The following is a 21,358-nucleotide window of genomic DNA, read 5'->3' as shown; positions in this document are numbered from 1 at the left end:
TAGTTTAGAATAGCATTTTCAAGGCAGAACATTTAGTCTGAGGCTGTTGATTACTGGATTCCTGTCCTCCCCAGATTCTCAGTGTTTTATGAATTGAAAGACTAGTATGAATTTGGAGGTCTTGTCCTTTACTTAAGTAAGTATAGTACCTCTCTTAGGGTTCTCAGGTCCATGGGGTGGAATTTATTTCCAAAGGCAAGTACTTCTGTGGATATAAACAGAAAATTCTCCACTTAGTAACCTCCATTTTCAGCCAGCTCCTTTATATCCTTGGATTCTGGACTGTAGGAAAGCTGTTCCATTTAATTTATACCTTTCCTTTGGAATGTTTTTAATCTGATGTTGGTAGATCCTGGCCCCACTCTGCTCACTCCAGAGGGGTCAGCTTGGTCCCCAGAGAAATTGACCAGCCGCTCTTGCCCTGTACCTTAGGATACTGCCTGAATTGGTAGAAGTGCTGATGAACCCTAGGTGGAGTAAATGGGTGAGAGAGAGTATGCTTGCGCTGTGATTTAGTTTATTATAGATCCTACTCCCAAGTTCTTCAATTAAGTCTGGATTTTCTACTCTCTTTCTGCCATTGCCACCTTGTCTTATGGGAGTGTAACCTAAAGCAAATTATGGACAAGTGGAGGTAGGCATCAACTTTAATTCCTGAACAATGCCTGGCAATATTGTTGAGGCCTAGCCTTCACCATAGAATTTAATTCATCATTACATATTTCTTATTCTTTATGAGCTGGCCTCTGGGAGCTAGGCAAGTAAACTGTGTAGACAGAGCCTGTCAAGTACCATGGTTATTTTTAAGACTGACTTTTCAGGAGAGTTCTCTAGTTCTATGAACTCATGGAATTGTGGAAGGCATAGTCCCTCTGTTGGCAATGAGCTGGATTGCCGTTGCTGTTGGTTCTACTGCTGAGCTGACACCCATAGTAATTCTCACTCTGAAGTACAGGCTGTCTTGTTTTCTTGTGCCTGAAAGTCTGCATTCAGGTAGAGGCTACCTAGTCACAACCAGCTGGGCCGTTTGTTTGCCAAAGACCCAGGGGAGAACAGGATGTGGGGGGAAGTCCATCCCAAACTCAGGATGGACTCCTGCACAAGAGAGAAATATGCTGCTTTTTCGGTTGAAATTTGGACTTTGATTCTCAGGAGAAGGCACCATTAGGTCAGTTAATATTTCTTGTTGAGGCCCACAAAAGACATTGCATCTCTAACGAAGTGTTCACCCATCCAAAAGAGAGATCCTGACTTGGCATATAGAACTACTGCTGCTTGCGGTTATCTTTCATTGCTTGCCTGAATTTGAAAAGGTAATGGTTTGTGCTCTAAGGAAAAAGACTCTTCCCTGAGACCTGAGGCTTTCTGATTCCTACCAACCGGGCCCATTGCTAAAACGCTTTCCAGTGGGCTTGCTTCTGCCTGGCTAGCACCTGGGCCGCCCCAGCTTGTAATTAGCCTGCCTTTGCTTCATAAGCTTCCCAGGGTGGTTCTTCTTCTAAAAGCTTATATGAAATGCTATTTACTGTCTCTTTATAGTTTAAAAATGAATCCTTTTTGTTCTTTGCAACTCATTTGCTTTTTTCTTTTCTTTTCTTTAAATTACTATTAACACCTGTTGATTCTTTTTTTTTTTTTTCTGATTGGCCTGTCACTGCATTCCTGCTCCCCCTCCCTCTAGCTGGGTTTGTCAAGTCGCCCATGTCAGAAACTAAGCTCACTGGGGACGCCTTTGAGCTGTACTGTGACGTGGTCGGGAGCCCCACGCCAGAGATCCAGTGGTGGTACGCAGAAGTCAACCGGGCAGAGTCTTTCAGACAGCTGTGGGACGGTGCTCGGAAGCGCCGTGTCACCGTAAACACCGCCTACGGGTCAAACGGCGTGAGTGTGCTGAGAATAACCCGGCTCACCTTGGAGGACTCTGGGACTTACGAGTGCAGGGCCAGCAACGACCCCAAGAGGAATGACTTGAGGCAAAACCCCTCCATAACATGGATTCGAGCCCAGGCCACCATAAGCGTCCTTCAGAGTGAGTCCAGCACCCTACAGTAGTAGTACTGTAGTCATTAGAGGTGGCCCGATGACCCTTCCCTTCTGCTTCCTTTCCCTCTTCCCCAGTATGATCGCTCACCCCTCCCATTGTCTTCGTTTTTTCAAACCCACGACCCTTCTGATTGTAGTGTATGAAAACATCTGTGGCAACTTTTTTTTTTTCCTTTGCCGTCCTCTCTGCCTCCCTTATCCCCCAACCCTTCTCTGTGTCTTTCTCCTCAGGAACAAAGAACTTGGGGAAATCCGTGCCTGTCCAAAATCATCTGCAGTGGGAAGAGGTGGGGAGGGACAACTGGGTGGGGGGGGGGCTCAAAAAACCACTTAAAACTCAAAATACCAGGCAGTTAAGCCAGGGTAGTGTTGAATTGTTTCTTTCCCTCCCCCTTTAATTTTGTAGTAGGTTTTCCTGCTATCCTTTTGCTGATTTATTCTCTGGTGCCTTTTTATTTTTGTTTCTCTCCCCAATCTAACTACTTTTTATTTCTTCTGTTCATCTGTTTGAAGCTCTCTGAGTAGCTGCCTTCACCTCTATGGTTTTAAGTTTGTGTCTGCCCAGCTTCTTCCCTCACTGTGACTTGGTGTCATCCTGTTCTGCGATGGGACTGTCGCCATAGGTGCGGTGTGGTGGTGTGTTTTGGTTGTTGGGTGGCATGTAAGCTTGGATAGTTCCATAGTTCCAGCTCTTTTTCTTTTCTAAAACAGTGGCACGTGCTTCTCTGATAACAGCCCTCCACTACAGCAGTACACTCCTTACTGGTCCTGCCCATCCAGGCTCCTGTTCTGTCAAAAGCAGCAGCCTGAGATTTTCTCCATAGGTCTTGCTATTAGGCACCAGGTAACACTAAACTGCAAAGTATTTTTTTTAAAACCCCACCATGCTGTTTCAAAGTCAGAGTTGCATCTGCTTCCTGTTCACAGATAGTTTGACTTTGATGACTGACTGTTGGCACAGTGCTCCTCATCCCCTGGCAACCCCAGAAGTAGTTTGGAAGCCATTCACACTGGCCTTTTCTTGCATTTTGAAAAAAGAGGAAACTAAATTCCAACTAAGTGATGAGGGAGAGCTAAGCAGCGAGCTCAGAATTCTTCCCTTCCTCTGTTGTAGCAGGTACAAGTAAGACATTAGATACAGGAGCTCTTGTGGCCACCTCTCTTTCTGAAAAGTGTCTTGCTACTTGTACAGTGGGAAGAAGAAGGAGGGAGAAGCCACCAGTGAGCTAGTGACCCTGGCCAGGAAGAGTTAGTTCTAGTCCCACATCTGACCTGATTATACTTGAGGAAGCAGACTCTACTTAGTGGAAAGATTCTTTGGGTTTTCACCTTCTCTTCAAGAACTCAGACTTATAGCCACGTCTGGCTTAAGGAACTGATTGATTTAGAAAGAGTAAGTAAAAATAGTAAAAACACATTTATGAGGAATTTGGTAATAACACAGGAAATAATAGGACATGAGCCCTGAATCTGTATACTTATGTGGAAGATAGCAGGTTAGTCGTCTGTTCGGTATGGTACCTTAGAAGATGCTTATGAGGAGGAGAGGCCTCAGGGGAGAGATAGGAGAGGCTGCTGCAGCTGGCACTGTTCAATCAGAGAACCTGCTTCTGGAAAGGGGAAAAGAAAACCTGTCTATGTGAAAATGGGGAATATTAACCCAGCAATTTTCCTTTAATTTAACAGTTTTTCCCTTGCACGCTTCCTTCTCCTGCCCCCCTGCTCCTTTCCTTATGAAAGCAGAATTACCCATATGGCCACAGAAATCTGCAGAAGTTTGTAGGCATGGACTGGGCTGGGCATTTGGTACTTGTACTTCCCAGGAGCTTGACTCAGGTAGACTCAGAGTTAAAAGGTCATGCCTTGGGGCCAGAAGATGAGTCTTTGGGGGTACTACATAATATTTCCCCAGTTTACTTGGAAATAAACTTCCTAACTCAGAAGTGTCTGCACATGGTTAAACCAAACCCTGGCCAGTTCAGTCTCGTCCCAGACGTCCTCAGTCAGTTAACCCTAGTTAACTGTTTTAGAGAGCCAAGCTGCTGCTGCTACTTCTAAAAAATACCCTGAATTCACTCTAATTGGATTGTTTTATGGTCTTAGCAGGACATTTGCCTCCAGGAGGAGGTTGAAGTCTTCTAAGGATGACTTTTTTTTTTTTTTTTTTTTTTTTTAATTTGAGACAGAGAGAGATTGGGCACAAGCGGGAAGTAGGGTCAGAGAGAGAGGGAGCCTGATGTGGGGCTCGATCCCAGGACCCTGAGATCACGACCTGAGCCGAAGGCAGACGCTTAACCGACTGAGCCACTCAGGCACCCCTAAGAATGACTTCTTGACAGTACTTTCCCCAGAACTCCTTGAGTAAGGTAAGGCAGACAGAGAAATATGCCCAGTTTTTAGGATATCTCCCTGGCCATAGCATGTTCTTCTACATATGAGTGATGGTGAGGGTAAGGGTCTCCCATCCACTGTTTCTAAATAGGAGTCAGTGGCAGGTAAACATTTTTGGGCTTCTCCTAAATGTTCCTCTCTCCTGGATCTTCATGCGCAGTGCTAAACCACAGAGAGAAAAGCTCCACCTTCATCCTGGTGTAGAATGCAGACGTGGCACCCTGGCCAAGGAGCTTGGTTTAGCACGGGTTTCCATATACAGCAATCATCGGAGGGAGGCTACCCTACCCCACAGCCCGCCTGTGGTGCAGAATCCTATTTAAACCTATTTAAATTATCCACTTGCTCCCAGCTGACTCTCTCCTGGATCTTTAACACGTAAGGGGAAAAGTGCTTTCCTTTGCCTTCCAAGAATTCTTGGCAGAAAGTCTGCAGGTTGCTCTCATCACCTTCTTGATCTCCCTGAGCTGCAGTGAGCATTTGCATCGTCACAGGTAAGAGTAGCACTTACTTTGGCCTCCTTGTGTTGAAACATCTGGAAGCTCTTGGCCTCGTCCTCAGAGTTTACCATTTCTCAGTGCAGTCTGAGAAGAAGAACCAGGAGAGTCCCACGTGGGACAGAAAGTAAAATTGGATAATAAAAAGTTAGTAAAAACTTAAAAGTGTGTTTGGGTTTTGATGTTGCCTTTATATTTTTAATTTCTGTGGAGTATTGGTTCTCTCTTTTGTTTTTGCTTGGTTTTGATTTTTCTTGGAATTGTGGTGCTTTCTGCTGATGGTGTGTGTGCGCCTTCCATTGCAGGGTTTGCAGCCGTTCTGCTCGACTTAAGGCCCAGGGATTTGGCTTCTGTCCAGTGTGTTTTGGAAACCATGGGACACCACTGCGCTAACGTGTTTCCATGCATCTGCTTTTGTCTTAGTGGCTGCTATGCCTCCATTATCTGTACATAGAGACCCTGTTTGATGTTACCAGTAAGGACCAGTGCTGAATGGAAGATAAGCACTATCCCTTTGCCAGAATTGGAAAATAGTGAGAACCCCTTTAATTGAACAGACTTGAGGATTTGCTTTATTTGGCAGTTTTCTTTGATATGAGCTCTACAGTCAGAAATGTTGCATTGATTAGGAGGTCCTTGGGCATTATATTTTGCAAGTGTCCCATGACTTCTCCATTCTGTCCCCCTCCCTGCACAGGGAACAAAGCTTAGCTCCAGTGGAGGGAGAGAGTTCTGTCCTCAAGAGTTAAGAGTCAGCACCGTACTACATAAAATGGTGTCAGGTTGCTGCTACAGAGTTGCCAGGTGCAGGGAAATGGGAAGTTAGTCAAGAGTTTCTGAGAAACAATTGGAAAAAGAATAAAAGAGGAAGTACCTCTAATTGTGTTTGGGAAAAGTTTAGACTTCACCTGAAAATGTCTGACCAAAAGTAGAATAACAGCTGAGCTTGGGAAAAGGTTAGAAGTAACGATAACAACAAGACGGCAAACATCTTTAATATAGTGGTGGAATTCAAAGGGCTTTAAGGATGAACCTTCCAGGAATGCTAGTGTGTGCCTTAAAACATTTCTGCTCAATGTGTTCTAATATTTGAGTCAAGTAGGTTATTTTCGTAGGTTCTAAAATAATGACCCCAGGTTATCTAAGCCCAGGAGAGAACCAGAAGATGAATTATGTAACTTGCTGTAGGGCGGAAAGTGGCGGGGTGGGGGGGGGGGTTGGAGGTGGGGAAGGGAGGCAGAGCTAGAGAATTCAGTTAGATGTGTGTTCTAGGCCCAGTGTTGCCATTAAGTCATGACTTGCACAAGTCATTTTCCGTTTCTAGCTCTTAAAGAGTGGGGATTCGGTGAACTCTAAGGGCCTTTTAGCTCTAAAACACTAGGAACACATGATACCAACACATATCGCATTCTAGTTATATTATCTGCACAGTGGAATGTGTTTTACTTAGCAATTCTGAAAAAGTTTTGTTTTGGGAATAAATACGGGCTGGAGAGAACTGTGATGGTTCCTTAAGAATTTTCCCTTGGCAAAATTTGGAAAATGCAACAGACTACTGGCAGGAAATTTGCTGTTAGGATCGACACTGTCTTTTTCTGCATAATTAATGACCATGGCTGGTTTGCCATAGGTTTATCAGAATTTAATGTGGGAAAAGCCATACATGTATTATCTAATTATAGCTATTACTGTTCCAAGGCTTAGTGACTCCATAGGGAGTTTATTAGTTACATAAATGATACTGCCTTTGTCTTCAGAACTGCAAGGTGGAGCCTGATTTTCTAATTGAAGCTGAATTGGTTGGTGGTTCTTAAATCATAAAACTGTGGTGTTCAAAAGTGTAAGTGGATTGTTGCCAGTACAAGTACCTGTAATACTCCCATTCTTTTCACGTCTAGGCCAACTGGTCTTCAGGCTGTTGTCTGCGCTAGTGGTCATTTGCTTATAATCATTGTTTTTCCTTTCTTGACTTCCTCCAAAGTGGTAAAGTGAAATTCCTCATGTGGTCCTGTCTGCCCTCCCTCTTCTTCTAGTCTCCCCATCCTACCCCATCCAATTCTCAGGCCAGGGCTACAGAGAATGGAAGGCTATGGCTCCCTGTCACTGTGCACTCTTATTACAGAGCCAAGGATTGTCACCAGTGAAGAGGTCATTCTTCGAGACAGCCCTGTTCTCCCCATCACCCTGCAGTGTAACCTCACCTCCAGCTCTCACACTCTTACATACAGCTACTGGACAAAGAATGGGGTCGAACTGACTGCCACTCGCAAGAATGCCAGCAACATGGAATACAGGTGAGAGGGACTAGCAGCTCCTGGGAAGATGGGAGGGAGCATTGCTGAACTTACTATGGACGTTCGTAATCCACAGTTCTGTTATGTGGGAGATACATAAGATATATATGGTCCTTCTCCGGAGAGTCTAATCCAGTATGTCTGGGGTGAGGCCCAGGGATCTAGTAAAGATTTCCAGAGGATTCTAATGAACAGCCAGGTTTGAGAGTCATAGATGTTCCCCTCACTATGATAATAGAGAAACGGAGGGCATAGGGAGTAGTTTGCTCAGAGTAACCATGCTCGTCAGTAGGAAAGTCACAATTAGAATGCATGTCTCGACTTAATCCAGTGGTTTGAGGAATCAGATTGAAATCTGCTTTAGGACTCTTAGAGCAAGAGCACCCTAAGTGATCTTTCTACTGGGTAGATTTCCTAGTGAGTTACCTTTTAGGAGTAATTAACAGGACCAGAACCTGATCAAGACCAGTGGATACGGGGCTCTTTAGTGATCTGGATTAAGGATAGTAACCTGGAAACATCGTTTGATGAAAGGGGTATATTTGCTGGCTGAAGCTAACCTGGCACCCAAAGCTTTGGTACTTTTTTGGAATATCTAGAACACATGGCACCTCACCTTTCAGAATTGTTTGTTTGTGGTTGAAAACTAATTTGGAAAAGGATCGGCTAATGATGTTTGTCAGCTTTGCAGTGCAACGAAAGAATGCACTGGAGTGAGACCAGGAAAACCTGTGTGCCCAGTAGTAGCAAGGACATTCTGCAGTATTTTGCAAGATTGAGATCTTTTCACACCCCTTATTTAATTGACCCACATTAAGGATCCTCCTTTTTTAAAGCAAAGAAATGGAAACTCAAAGAGTAATAATTCTTCACTGTTTTCAAGGCCAAATATTGTATCTAGCAAATTTCAGAAGTAAGGCTAGGTTCCAGGTCTTTTGACTTTCTAGAAGCTAGGTCTTTCCCCCACCTGCTTTAACATACCATTTTAGTGGCAAGTTAATCTATCTCCACTGTAGTTTCTTCTGATGTTAAATTGGAAACATAACCTCAGCTATATTCTCATAGTTTGGAAAAGGTTAATCACATAGAACTATTGGGTGGAATGAAAGGCATATATTCTTGGGTCTGTTTGTTAGTTTTACAAGTTTATATTTTTATAATAACTCTTTCAAGGTACCAGGCATTCAGTTGTGTTTCTCCTCGGACTTGTACTATGTCATCTACAGGGCTTTGAACTGTAACTTAATAAATTTGAGCTTGACTTTATAAAATACTGCCTCTTCCTCCTCTTCTTCTTCTTTCTTTTTTTGGTCAGCTTATTAGCAGCTCTCTAGGGGTGTTCTGCATTGTCAGAGTTTTTCAGGGAATCTCTGTTCTCCCACATTTTGTGAAAGAACAGCTGATGAGTCCCTTGGGCTACCTATTAAGTCAGCTATGGAGCCAGTCTCAGATCCTGCACCTGCTCGGCTATAGGGGATGGTTTCCATTTGCTTCAGTTGCTTCCCAATAGCTAGTTGAAGGGAATGTCATGGGGGAGATTTTGAGCCCATAGGCATGGGCTCAAGCTTGGGAGTCCTCTTTCCAAATCTTTTCAAGGAACTTAAAAGGAGTTAGTCTGAGCCCTAAAGATACAGCTGCTGCCCCTCCTCCGAACTCTGGAACATTTGCTAAGAGCAGCTGACTTGTGTCCCTTTTCCCTGTTGGGAGTGTATTGATTTAAGAGCTACTTGTATCAAATTTAGAAGACTTTTGGCTTTTCCTTTTAGAATATTCTGCTGTGGGTATGCTGAGACAGTCCTAGGGATGGGCTGTCTCTCTCCTCATCCATAGTCTGAAAGAAACCCGTGTTTCTTTCTTGGGATGAACAGTAAGATGGATAAATATATTGGGCCAGTCAGTGGTCAAGGTTAGGGGTTTTTCTCAGACATTAACTAGTGCAATGGAGATGTGACCATCACAAGTATGTTTTAACCACTGAGCCAAAAGAGGAGAAGCTAAATAATGGTTTTCCGCTGATGTGGATTTCTCTCTTTTTGGTAATTACACACCAGCCTGTCTGCATATGTTTTGGGGTGTGTGTCTAGGCCATGCTGTACTGAGCTGGTGTGAAACTGGTTGTCAGGGGCAAGAAAGCTTGTTTAGGATCACCCTGTGGAGTTCAGAGGAGTGCTGTTCTAGCCATACACACTTCCTATAGTCCTCCTTGTCACTCTGCTTTACTTGATCAGGATCTCTGCACAGCTGTTCACTCTCAGTTTACATTCATTCAGTCATTTACTCGTTTATTCATTACCCCTGCTATATTCCAGGCCAGGCCACGTGCTGGGTATAGAATTATGCACCAGATAAACAGTGCCTGTCCACATAGAACTTGGTCTTTTGGGAAACTGGGACATTCATCAAGCAATCACATAAGTATATAATTACACGTTGCGATGAATGCTTGTGAAGAATTACAGTGTAGAATAAGCAAGAATGTCGGGGGGGGGCTGTCACTTAGATTGAGGGTAGAAAGAAGTGGTGTGAGCCAAGACTGATGCAGAAAGAGTTAGGTTAAGGTAAGGGTAATGGGAAGAGCATTCTCTGTAAAGGAACATCTCGTGTCAAGGTTTTGAGGAAAAACATTGAAAAACTGAGAAGAGCCCAGCAGGGCTAGAAAGTGGCTGAGATGAGGGTAGGAAGCAGATCATGCAGGGCCTTAGAGTTCTAGCTATATTTAAATTCTTTTTTTTTTTTTAAGTTTTTATTTGTCAGAGAGCACGTGCACAAGCAGGGGGAGCGGCAGGCAGAGGGAGAAGCAGGCTCCCTGCTGAGCAAGGAGCCTGATGCTGGACTGGATCCCAGGACTCTGGAATCATGAACTGAGCCAAAGGCAGACACTTAACCGACTGAGCCACCCAGGCGTCCCTGTACTTAAAAGTCTTAAAAATTTAGTTGCATCTTTGTGGCTGGTGCTCTGTCAGAGATTTTTTCTCTCTCCACTATCTCTTTGGTCCTGTTAGTGAGTAGATTTACTGAAAGGCATGCTACTGAAATACAGTGTGGGAAGAACAAGACCAAAACAGGGTCTTGAGGGAAGCACAGAGGATTTGCTTTTTTTCCTGCTCTTACTTATTCGACTAGAACCACCAGGTGAGCAAGAAGTTTTTATTGATGGCTCCATCCTCTGTATCTAAATATAGTCTGTTTTGTACAGCCCTCTCTTTTGATTACTTGTTTAAGGTGAGAGACCATGTATCATTCCATCTTTGTATTCCAGACATCCAGTAAGGAGTGAAGCATTAATGTTTTGTAATACATAGAGGGAGGTTTTTGCTTTTAGTTAGGAGGAGGTGAGTTGCATTCAGGGACACAGTTTGGAGAGCAGAGTCCCTGGTTGCCCTTTTGATTCTTTTGTTGTATATTTTGTCGTATGTTTGTTCCCAGCTTCCTCACTTGATTTTTTTTTTTTTCTCATCCCTGCAGGATCAATAAGCCGAGAGCTGAGGATTCAGGCGAATACCACTGTGTATATCACTTTGTCAGTGCTCCTAAAGCAAATGCCACCATTGAAGTGAAAGGTACAACCCAACAGAGGCTGCAGTGCGAGCCTCTCCCTGTCCTTCTGAGACACTACCTTGGTCTGGACTCCCAGTCTTCAGGCTGTTCTTACTCCCATTATGGGAGGCCATATAACATTAGGGTAGGACCATAGGCTCAGGAGCTCAGCTGCCCAGGTTTAAATCCAAACCCTATCATCTCTTAGCTATGTATGTGACTGTGGCAAGTTATTAACTTCTTTAAAGTGCTCCTGTTTCCTCATTTGTAAAACCTGCCTCATGGGGATTATAAGGAGGAATAAGTAAGTTAATGTGGTGGTTCAAACCATAGGAAATTGCTGTTTCCGTGTGGTAAAAATGTTTGAATGTTGGCAGCTTCATATGGTTCAACCTATGTAAATCTCTTAGAACAAATCGTGCCTTACAAATATTATTACATAGGTCTCTCCAGCGGGCCAGCAGGATTTGGAAAAATACGATGTGCAGGGTGAACGTAAACTGTTTGTGGATAATTCATTGGAATTTTAAATGGAACTGGGTGCATGGCATCTTAAACAGGCGGCTGTGTCTTGAACATGTAGCTGAAAGTTCCTGGAAAGGAAGGGAACTCTAAGAGTCAGAGCTACCTAGCATCGTGAATCCAGCTTTCCTGTATTATTTCAGAGAAGCAGCTGAGACCCAGAGAAGTGCAGCCACGAGCTCGGGGTCACAGAGTGGTTTGCGGCAGAGCTAGTCTTAGAGTACACGCCTTGACGCTCAGTCCCGTGTTTTTCCATTTTATGAAATGTCCAGGGCAAGGTGGGGCTGCTGTTTGGGTTAGACTGAAGAGATGAGGGTTGTTTTGTTGTTGTGTTTTTCTTTCTTCATTTTGCTTAGGAAGGATACAAACTTGTTCTTTAAATCCATTAGGTGATCCTTAGCAGCTGAAAGGATAAATTTAGGAAATGGGAAGATCCTACAATAGCAAATATTCAGATCTTTCTTAAAATAATTAGAAGACTAGAAGTTCAGATTAAAGAAAGGCTTAGATTCTAAGTTTCAGTTATATGTTGTTATTAAATGAAAGTAGTATCTTGCTGACACAGCCCTGGCTTGGAAGTGGATGGTGGATGTAAGGATAGCCAGTGTCTCCTCCAGCTGCCAGACTGAATTCTGAATGCCTGAAGGGGTTGAGTCACAGCATGGTTACAGTCCACACAGGCTAGAGAACCTGGGCTTTGATTCCTTCAGGGCTTTTCTTGGAGAGGTCTGGGTTTATCTCTGTTTTTGAAGGATGACACATTTGTTCAACATGAGGATGAAGGTATGAGAAAGCCTTTTCTCTAAGCCAGCCAAGTGTCTTTCCTTGCCTGGGTGAGCCGGGCTATGTGGGGAGATGTTTTACTCGACCATGAGATACTGGAGACCCTGCAGCATTCCAGGCTGAGCCTTTGGCGCCACGTCCCAAGTACAGAGGTAACAGGATGGGGGACGGGAGGGAGAGTGGTGTGTGTAGTTAGCTGTGCTCCCCAAGCCTGAAGAGTAATTCTGTGCAGCTGGAAGTCCTGGCTTCACTGTGATCCTGCTGATTTGGCTCTCATGATTTCTAGCAGCCCTGTCAGGAGTGGAGATGGAGGTGGTTTCCCATTGGGTTGGACGCTCAAAAGGTAGGCTTTAGTGACCCCCGAGGCGTCTTTTCCTCACATTCCCTTTAGCAGATAGGAGGTAGTGGTCTGGAGGGGGCAGAGAATAGGAGGCTGCAGGTGGGAGCATTTTCAGAGGAAGTGAAAACTTTCATGATAGCTTACCGTGGGGACTGTGTGTACGGTGCGCCGCTGTATTTTCCTGCCCAGCAGCGATGTGAAGAAGATTGGGCAGCTGTTGGTTTCCTGCTTTTAAAGGAGTTCACCTTAAGAGAATTCTCTTTCATAGAATCCTAAAGCATATTCTGTGATTAGCTTGGACAGATAGGTTAGTCTCTCAAGAAAATTCACAAGGAGTTCCAGTCTCTTTCCCCTAACACCTGGATAGAAAGCAGCTGAACATTTAGTGTCTTTTAGGTGATAATTAGTTTAGTCTGGTAAAGACTGAACATTTGACTTTTTCTGTTTAACTTTAAAAAGATTTGCCATAAGCCCAGGATCATATTCTAAGCTAGGTGGCTGGGCTTGCGAACTGCCTTGCATTGAGAGTGAGAGAGAAAGAGCACGGGGGAGAGATTGATTCCCAAAGCATTTTCATATAAACTCTGGTTTTATTTCCTCAGTGCCTCTCTGGTGAGGTAAAGACTGTTAGCTCTTTATAGCTGGAAAGATTTGACAGGTCTGCCGAGGAATACAGGTACAGAGGTAGTCGTACTTGAGAGAGATTCAAGAAACGTAAGTGACCTCTGCTGAAAGGAGTCTCTGTGAATCTTCCTTTATGGTTTAACTAAATTGGCATTTCAGGGCAGTATCATTTACATCGTACAGATAGATTTCTTTAGCACCTATTCTGCAGTCCACAGTCCTTTTCTTTCCCATTTGGCTTTTACTGCAGTTCAGCACCTCCTCCCTGGGGTGTTTGTTGTTTGGACTGAGCACTGTGGGGAGTGAAGGGCTTAGGCCAGACCAGACCTGGGCACTGTAGAGCAGATCACCACATCTTGCGCTGCTTACAGTGTGCAAGAGGAAAAAAGGCTGGAGGAGTCAGAGGAAGGGGTACATGTCCAGGAACAGACCTGAGGTGGCAGTGTTTGTCCACCCTAGCCTGTAGATCCCTGTCAAGAAAGGAATTTTGAGGATGGCAATGTCTACATGTAGTAGGGAAGGCCTTGCATCTGAAGTAGGGGGTTTTTTCTTTTACTTTTTTTAAAGGCCAAGAATGTGACACAATGTAAACAGGAAGATACGATTACTGTGTAGGATTACATTTCTTAGGTATCTGGCCGAGATGGACTTAGGTGACCTGAGCAGATGCTGGAGGTGAAAGGTGGAGCAGGGCTGACCAGGGGAGAGGAAACAGCAATGACTAGACCTTAGTGGGACCTCTGCCCCATAGCCCAGCCTGTCTGGGGATCCACTTAGATAGCTCTGGGGAGGCATCTGTTTCCCCAGTTTTTTGACTCTTCAGGGGTAGGTCGTCCAGAAGCCCCGCAGCCTGCTATAGAGCATTCGTGAATAGATAGATACTGGATTTTCTATTCCTGTAATTCTTTTTTTTTTTTTTAAAGATTTTATTTATTTATTAGAGAGAGAATGAGAGATAGAGAGCACGAGAGGGAAGAGGGTCAGAGGGAGAAGCAGACTCCCCGCCGAGCAGGGAGCCCGATGCGGGACTCGATCCCGGTTCTCCAGGATCATGACCTGAGCCGAAGGCAGTCGCTTAACCAACTGAGCCACCCAGGCGCCCTATTCCTGTAATTCTTGAACCGTTCTCTTACTCCCTTCCTCTTCCCCTTTCTTCCTTTTCTAAAATTAAAAAAATGTGCTCATAACAAAGCACCTTAAAAATGCCTGTAATTTACAAAAACGAGAAAATCCCTCTCCTGACTCCCGAACCCTATCCTCATCACTCATTTTGATTAATCCAAGAAATAAGAAATTGAATTTCATTCTGTTTTTAGAAAAGGATTTTGGTGGTTACCAAATCCTCTGCAACAAACATGCCACTGCCTCTTGTGAAAGGTACATCCCGACCCAGTAAGGTCTGGGTTGAGGGTCTTACTCATTTGATTAGGCTTACCATTATCTCTCCCTGGTCACTGGGCATTTCAAGTGAGTTTCAGTCTTTTGGGGGCTACCAGAGCTGAGACTGATCTTGTTTTTCCCTCCATACTTCTTAGCTTTCTTTGTATTTTAATATTCTGACTAAATGTTAGGATTTCTGTAAGTGACCTTATCCTGCATCCTTGTTTCCTACTCTGTAATATGGCCTTACAAGGGATATGTTAAAGTTCAAACTGGCTGAGATGGACGGTACAGTGATGACAGTATCATTAAGAGTAATAATACACATCTCTTCATTTGTATGGCACTTTTCAGCATGCAGAGCAGTTTCATGGTTATTTATTTGATAGGTAGCTAGTTTGATAGGCAAGGATGCTTAGAGGTTCTGACATCCTTTAGGTCAGAGCTTATGTCAAAGCTGGTTCTGGCTCAGAATTGCCTATACTTGAGAAGTCTTTGAAAGCAAAATAATAATACCTTGAAGCTGCTAGAACATTTTGAGCATCAACCTCAGCCCAGATAACCATACCTATTCTTTCTTTTCCTCTCTTCAGGGTGCTACCCTGACCTTAATAAGAATGGCTAACATTGCACACGAACTGTGTGCCAGGCTCTGTGCTAGGTGCATTGCTATTCCTGTCCTTCCCTGTAGTCTTCACAACTCTTGGATGGAGATGCCATTATTATTTCCACTTTCTAGGGGAGAACATGGAAGCTGCAGGGAATTAGATGACTGGCCCCGTGTGACAGGTAACCCGTGGAACAGGTGCTCTCACCCAGGCACTCTTGTGCCAGAGCTTGTGCTCTTAAGCACAAAGCCATGTTGCTGTGTTCAGCATATAACAGCTGGAAGGTCTTGGACTGAGAGTTAGAAGAAATGGGTTCTAATCCTGCCCTGCCATTAAACTTGCAATGGCCCTAACCATTCGCTCTTTCGCTGTCTTTCCTCAGGCCTCAGCCTCCACAGGTGTGTGATGAAGCGGGATGAGATAGATGGTCTTAGCGTTCCTGTAAGGTTCCAGCAGTCTGTAGTTCCCTTATATGGAAGAGGGAGAACCCAAAGGTGAAGTTGGGTTATTGAAGGACAAGATCTCTAAGCTTCTTTTCTTCATGGTAGTGGCTGTGTCAGCTTCTCAACTTTGGAGGTGTCCCCTCAGTGCCCCGCATACCTCCACTTACTCATCTCTCTGTCCTAAGGGACAGTTCCTCCTTCTACTCCCCTGATCTCAAACACTGGTGCCAGGAAAGGTATGAGAGCAGTGGTTCTCAGACTTGATTTAATGTGTGGGCAATGTGGCCTGGACCTCAGGCTTATGAAGAGCACCCCAGTGGATGATAGTGTATAGCCAAGGTTCGAGGCGCTGTCTTAGAGGAAACTTCAGTCGCCACCCACTCAGTGCTCTCACCTGCAGGGAAGGGAGAAGCCTCATCTGCAGAAGGCAGCAGAAGTCCCAGACTGCTCTAGTCTCCAGATGAATGATGAATATACTATGTGTGGAGAAGGCTTATTGAGCCACAGGCCAACATCCTTTTTGCTTCCATTGTGACCAATCTCCTATTGCTTCTTGGGCTTAGCCCTTGGCTTAATAGTAAATCTTAACTCTCTCTCTCTCTGCCTTCAGCCAAGCCTCTTAAGTTTACTTACAGCAAAGATGAAAAATGAGTTGTGAGGTTATGAATTTGCTTTGAAAAGTGAGCACCAAATAAGCAGTCCATGTAAGAAACCCCATACCATTACCCCATTCTTAGCTCTGTTGTGTGTAACTTTATTTAATGTCAGCTTCAGCTGAACATGCCCCCATTGCCTAAGTGGACACTTTCTACAGCCACCAGTGTGACAGAGAAGCTGGATGCTTTGCTTTAAGCGTAGGCTGGGCAGGCAACAGAAGGTACTGAGGATCATGTGTTAGTCCTCAGCCTTGGGCCCAGATAACGAAATTGGGTCTGGTGTTGTCGGGTAACTAAGACTCTTTTGGAACCCCTGTGTTGCCATTCATCAGGATACTGGAAGGATATCCATTAACTGATATCTAATATTAGAGTATGTGGCTGACAAGGCCAGAGAGCAAGTTAATTTCCAAGTGGATCTGTGATCTCTTTGAAAGGCCTCTCGGTTACCCTCTGCCTCCCTGAGAGGGTGAGGGGGAAGTAAGGAGTGTTTGGCTCTGTCAGGTGTGTCAGACCTACCTTCAGACTGACTGACCCTGCTTAAGCAGTTCCTTATTAAATGGCAAGCCCGTAGAAGGTGGGGCACCTTAATCAAGATAAATAGGCCGTCAATCAAAATTTGAGAGTATCTGACCTGATTAAACCTTACTAGAGTTACAAACAGAAGTCCTGTTTATATCAGCAAACAGAGAGGGAACACATTAATCAGCATCTCTTTGATTTCTTAGAACTCATAATGCCACAGTCTAAGCCTAGCCTTTCTTTTCCCTAATAGCTCAATTTAAATGTTTATTTTTGACCCTGAGCTCCAGTCATGTGCTAGATTGGTACAGAGATGTAAATTAATCCTCACAAGACCTCCGTGAATTATGTGAGTATTACTCTCATTTTAGAAAAGTGAGTACTGAAACTCAAAAGCATTTTAAATGACCCGCCTTAGGTTACTCAGTTGGTGAGTCATAGTCTCAATGGAGTCTGAATTTCTCTGACTTGAAGTCCAGAGCTCTTTTTATTTGTGTTACAGTATATGGGCTAGTTAAACTCCGACAGCTAAACCAATCCACCTCAGGTCTAGGGGCGGTCAGTTCTAGTACCCTCTACAAGCAAAGATAACATTTGGGCAGTTTTCTACGCAGTTGTATGCATATTGTATATTTTTATTTTTTATGGACTCAGTTCTAGTTTGGTTTATTTTTCCTTCTGTATGGTAAAGTACAAAAAGCATGGCCCCTGGAATCAGTCCTGAATTTGGTCTCTAGCTTTACCATTTACTGGCAGTGTAATTTTAGATGTTAAGTAACTTCCAGAATTGAGTTTTCCAGTCTATGTAAGTGGGGTAATGTCTTCTTCATTGGGTAAATTTCCCCCAAACTTAGTGACTTAAAAAAACACTTATTACCTCATAGGTTCTGTGGGTCAGGAATTAGGGAGCTGGTTACTGGGGTGGCTCAGGGTCTGTCAGGCTGCAGTCTTCTGAAAGCTTGACTGGGACTGAAGGATCTGTTTCCTAGAGGGCTCCCTCACATGGCTGCTGTTGGCAGAAGGCCGGAGTTCCGCACTACGTGGGCCTTTTCCATAGACTGTTTCAGTGTCCTGCTATGACAGCTATAACCCTCCCCAGAATGTGTGACCCGAGAGGGAGCAAGGAGAGGGAGCAAGGAGAAAGCCACATGGTCCTTTGTGAACTGTCCAAAGTCGCATACCTTACTTCTGCTTTATTTCATTGGTTCATTCATTCATTAGAATACTGTTACTAGGCCACACTCAAGGGGAGGGAGCAATTACGCTTCACTTTTTGAAGGAAAGAATATCAAAGACTTTGGAGACTATTTAAAAACCACAGTGAGAGGACTCTGACCCCCCCCCCCCCCGCCCCACTCTCTTACCAGTGCTTACGTGTGCCCTGAGTCTGGTGACCTTTCTTGCTGTGGGTCCATTGTCCTGCTCAACTTTTCTTTCTCCACGCCCCCCCCAACCTTTTTTTTTTCTTTTTCTTTCTTTCTTTTTTTTTTTTGGTTGACACACAGTGTTACATTAGTTTCAGGTATACAGCCTTGTCATCTGACAAGTTTATGCATCATGCAATGTTCATCACAAGTGTGGCTACCATCTGAGAAATGGGCTTTCTGATTAAGCAGCTACCATAAAGGATAGAAGTGAAAAAAACTTTTCATTGACTCAAAGACTAAAGTAATAGTTGTTATAATCTCTCCCTTAGGGATAGAGTGATGTGGCTTGGGTCCCACAATACTAGTGACACTTCTTCACTCAGTATTCTTTGCTAAGCTGAGGAGAAAGCAGTAATAGATCTAACCATTGAAGACTCTTTCCTATAGGTTTACACTATGTAAATATGGCCAGCAAAGTGTGATGAGGGTAGCTGAGTTCCTAGAGAGTCTCTGTGCATAGTAGCCTTTAAGGCCATGTTCACATCTGTAAATAGAAGTCTCTGTAGAATACCAAAGTAGATAAATGAAAAGCGGAAGTGGTGTTCTCCTCCTAAACACCACAGTAGGAGTGAAGACCATCCCCATCCCTCTCCTCAGGTCTTGGCCTTCTGGTCTGCATCCTTTCCGAATAGCAACTTCTTAGAGGCTGTGGCATCATAAGCCAACTCAACTTTTAGCCTTCTAAGTGGTACAAATGTGCAATATTGGGATGAGTCCCCAAGGTAAAAGCTGATGGTACTGAATTCACAGAACTATTGGAATTAGTTAGATAACTGGGCCAGAGTGGGTATTCTCTGTGGGGCAAAGGAGAATGAAAATGGAAAAATATGTCACACATATGCTGATTTCTAAAATTTACATCTCCATCCTAGACTACTCTCCTGAGCTTCAGACTGGATATTCAGCTGTCTACCTGACAACTTGGGTGTTAAAGAAGTATCTTAAGCTTAACATGTCCTAAACTTTGAACTCCTGGTTTTTACCACCACCATTGCTCCATCCCTAAACAAAACAAAATAAAAACAAGCCAACAACAACAAAAAAAACCACACCCCGATTCTTTTGTAGTTTTCCTTATCTTAGTAACTGGCAACTCCCTTCTTAGAATTATTCAAGCCAGAAGCTTTGGAGTCATTCCTCTTTTTTTTCTCTTGCATCCTGCATCCAGTCGATTAACAAATACATTAACTCAGCCTATAAAATATATCAGAATCTCCCCACTTTTACTGCTACTGCCCTCATTCAAACCACCGTCTCCCTTGCCTGGATTATTCTTAACAGCTTCCTAAATGGTCTTGCTTCCACTGTTGTCTCTGTACACGGTTGTCTACATAGTAGCCAGAGGGAGCCTGTTAAAACATGTAGATCATTCCATACCTGTGCTTGGTATTTACCCAGTGGCTTCCTAGCTGACTCAGAGTAAATACCATAGTCATTGCGGTGGCCTGCAAAGTCCTGTTCGATCTGGGCTCCATTCACTCTTGATTTCATGTCCTATCTTTGCCTTGCTTACTGAGCCTAAGCCAAACTCCTCCATGCTTGTCCATAACAAACACACCTCTGCCTCAAGGCTTTTTTGTCTTTTATTTGGAGTGTTCTGTCCACAGGTACAGGAGTATGCTACTCCCTTATTTTCTTTATGACTGTGCGAAAATCCACCTCAACAGAAAGGCTGTCCCCCCACCACTCTGATGTACTTGGCATATGGTAGGTGCTTGACAAATGTTTGTCAGACACATGAAACACAACTAGAAGCAAACTGTGGTAGCTCCTCTGCTTGTTGTGTCTTCCCTGATGGTGTTTTAGTTAGTGTATTGCCAGGGAGCTTGCTCCTTGGAGTACTTCAGATGGTCTTTACTATTTATTGACTGAAGAAAGCTCTGAGGAAGGGTGAGCAGGTGGAACAGTAGGTCTGAGCAGTGACCAAGTGGCTTTGGGAGAAATCTGGTGTGGAGGGAACAAGACTGAGCCAGCTGGCCCACTCCCTTCTGCCAGTGAGGAAGTTTGCCTGGGGGAAAAAAAGAGATATTTCCTTTATAACATCCTCTTTAGAAAACGCCTCACCCTACATGCTGAGCAGGTGTCAGTTGGGCAGGCAGTGGTTATAGAGACAGCTTGGGACCTTGTCCATCCCATTTCTGTCCAGGTGCCTCTGGAAGTGGGCTGGGAAGCACAGTCTGAGAAGTAGCAGGACTTTGGATTATTTTGTAAGCCAAGAAAAAACAAGCTATTTAGAGGGGGAACATGGGACAAGCCCATGACATATAATGGTGCAGGCTTTTATAGTCTCAAGATGAATGTTTTAAATCTTACCTTATCCAAGGACACTGGATGTAGGCAGGGGCTAGAAGTACCTTCCTTTGATAACGGGTGTAGAACTGAAGCACAGAATAATTAAAGAACAAGCAAAACTGGAATTTGAACCAGGCTTATTGATTCTCTTTCCTATCTTGGCCAACAAAGTGACATCTGGCCTACTTTGAGTTTTATTGCTTTCACATTACTGTAACTGGTGAGGAGGAGATATGGTGGAAAATTTAGTTAAGATCAAAGGAGACTAAATTCAAAGAATTAGCCCCCATCTCTGGCTTCTTGGATCCTTGAAACTTACCTAATTTTTAAACCACAGGTGCTGTCTATTTCTTCCTAAGTGATCCCTTAAAGCAGAGAAGACCAGCAACATCTAGCATGTCTAGAAATTCCCCCAAGACTGGGTTTATTGAGATTATTGCAAATCAGGTGTACAGGTCAGATTCTTAAAACTGTTAATATCTTTTGGGATACTGGTTGAATTTCCTGTTTATTCCTTTCTTACCCCTTGTGAAGACCAGTTTGCTGGATTCCCTCTTTCTGGGGAGAGCCTTGCCCATTTGTATTCATCAGATTGCTTCTCCAGGCATTCACTGTGTTCACATACTTTGCAATAGGACTTGATTTTAGGTGTTTGATCTTAGGGATCTCTCATTTCCTTAAAGGAGTATATGACATTTGATATAATCCATAACTGTTATTAGTGCAGACATTTTAAGAAAAAACCATAACTGGAAGAGGAGATGATAATAGCTTCTATGTACATTTTTTTTTTTTTTAAAGGATGTTTTAATTTAGGGCAGTTGAGCCTGTGTCCCCTCTCCTAGGAGATTAGAGAACCACCTACATTGTTAGCAGAACTTCACATATAGTAATCCTGGTACCTGCTTGAGCTGCTTTGGTGGGTGGGAGGTGTAGAGGATTGGATCGGTTCCATTGCTCTGTTCTGACCTGAAATGCATGTTATCAAAGATGACTATG

At 43.9% G+C, this 21,358-nt stretch overlaps 1 protein-coding gene across 6 annotated transcripts in view; it reads left to right on the top strand.

Annotated features, from left to right (window-relative positions):
• The window catches only part of NPTN (neuroplastin), a 71,489-nt gene that overhangs the window by 34,416 nt on the left and 15,715 nt on the right, over positions 1-21,358 (top strand). For 5 of the 6 annotated variants that reach the window (XR_003210510.2, XM_025883778.2, XM_073877325.1 and 2 more), the window contains exons 2-4: positions 1,682-2,029; positions 7,054-7,225; positions 10,691-10,785. Coding sequence is in view for 5 of the 6 variants with exons in the window: in XM_025883778.2 (XP_025739563.2) it covers positions 1,682-2,029; positions 7,054-7,225; positions 10,691-10,785 (615 nt within the window). In the remaining variant the exon portion in view is untranslated. The remainder of the gene's footprint in view (positions 1-1,681; positions 2,030-7,053; positions 7,226-10,690; positions 10,786-21,358) is intronic. The other variant, XM_025883780.2, reaches the window with a different exon arrangement.

The sequence above is a fragment of the Callorhinus ursinus genome, unplaced genomic scaffold, assembly GCF_003265705.2.
Source record: "Callorhinus ursinus isolate GAN/ISIS: 27379988/994484 unplaced genomic scaffold, GSC_fseal_2.0 scaffold25, whole genome shotgun sequence".
Taxonomy (NCBI): Eukaryota; Metazoa; Chordata; class Mammalia; order Carnivora; family Otariidae; genus Callorhinus; species Callorhinus ursinus.
The sequence above is the reverse complement of the archived record's forward strand: the minus strand, read 5'-3'. Positions and strand labels throughout refer to the sequence as shown.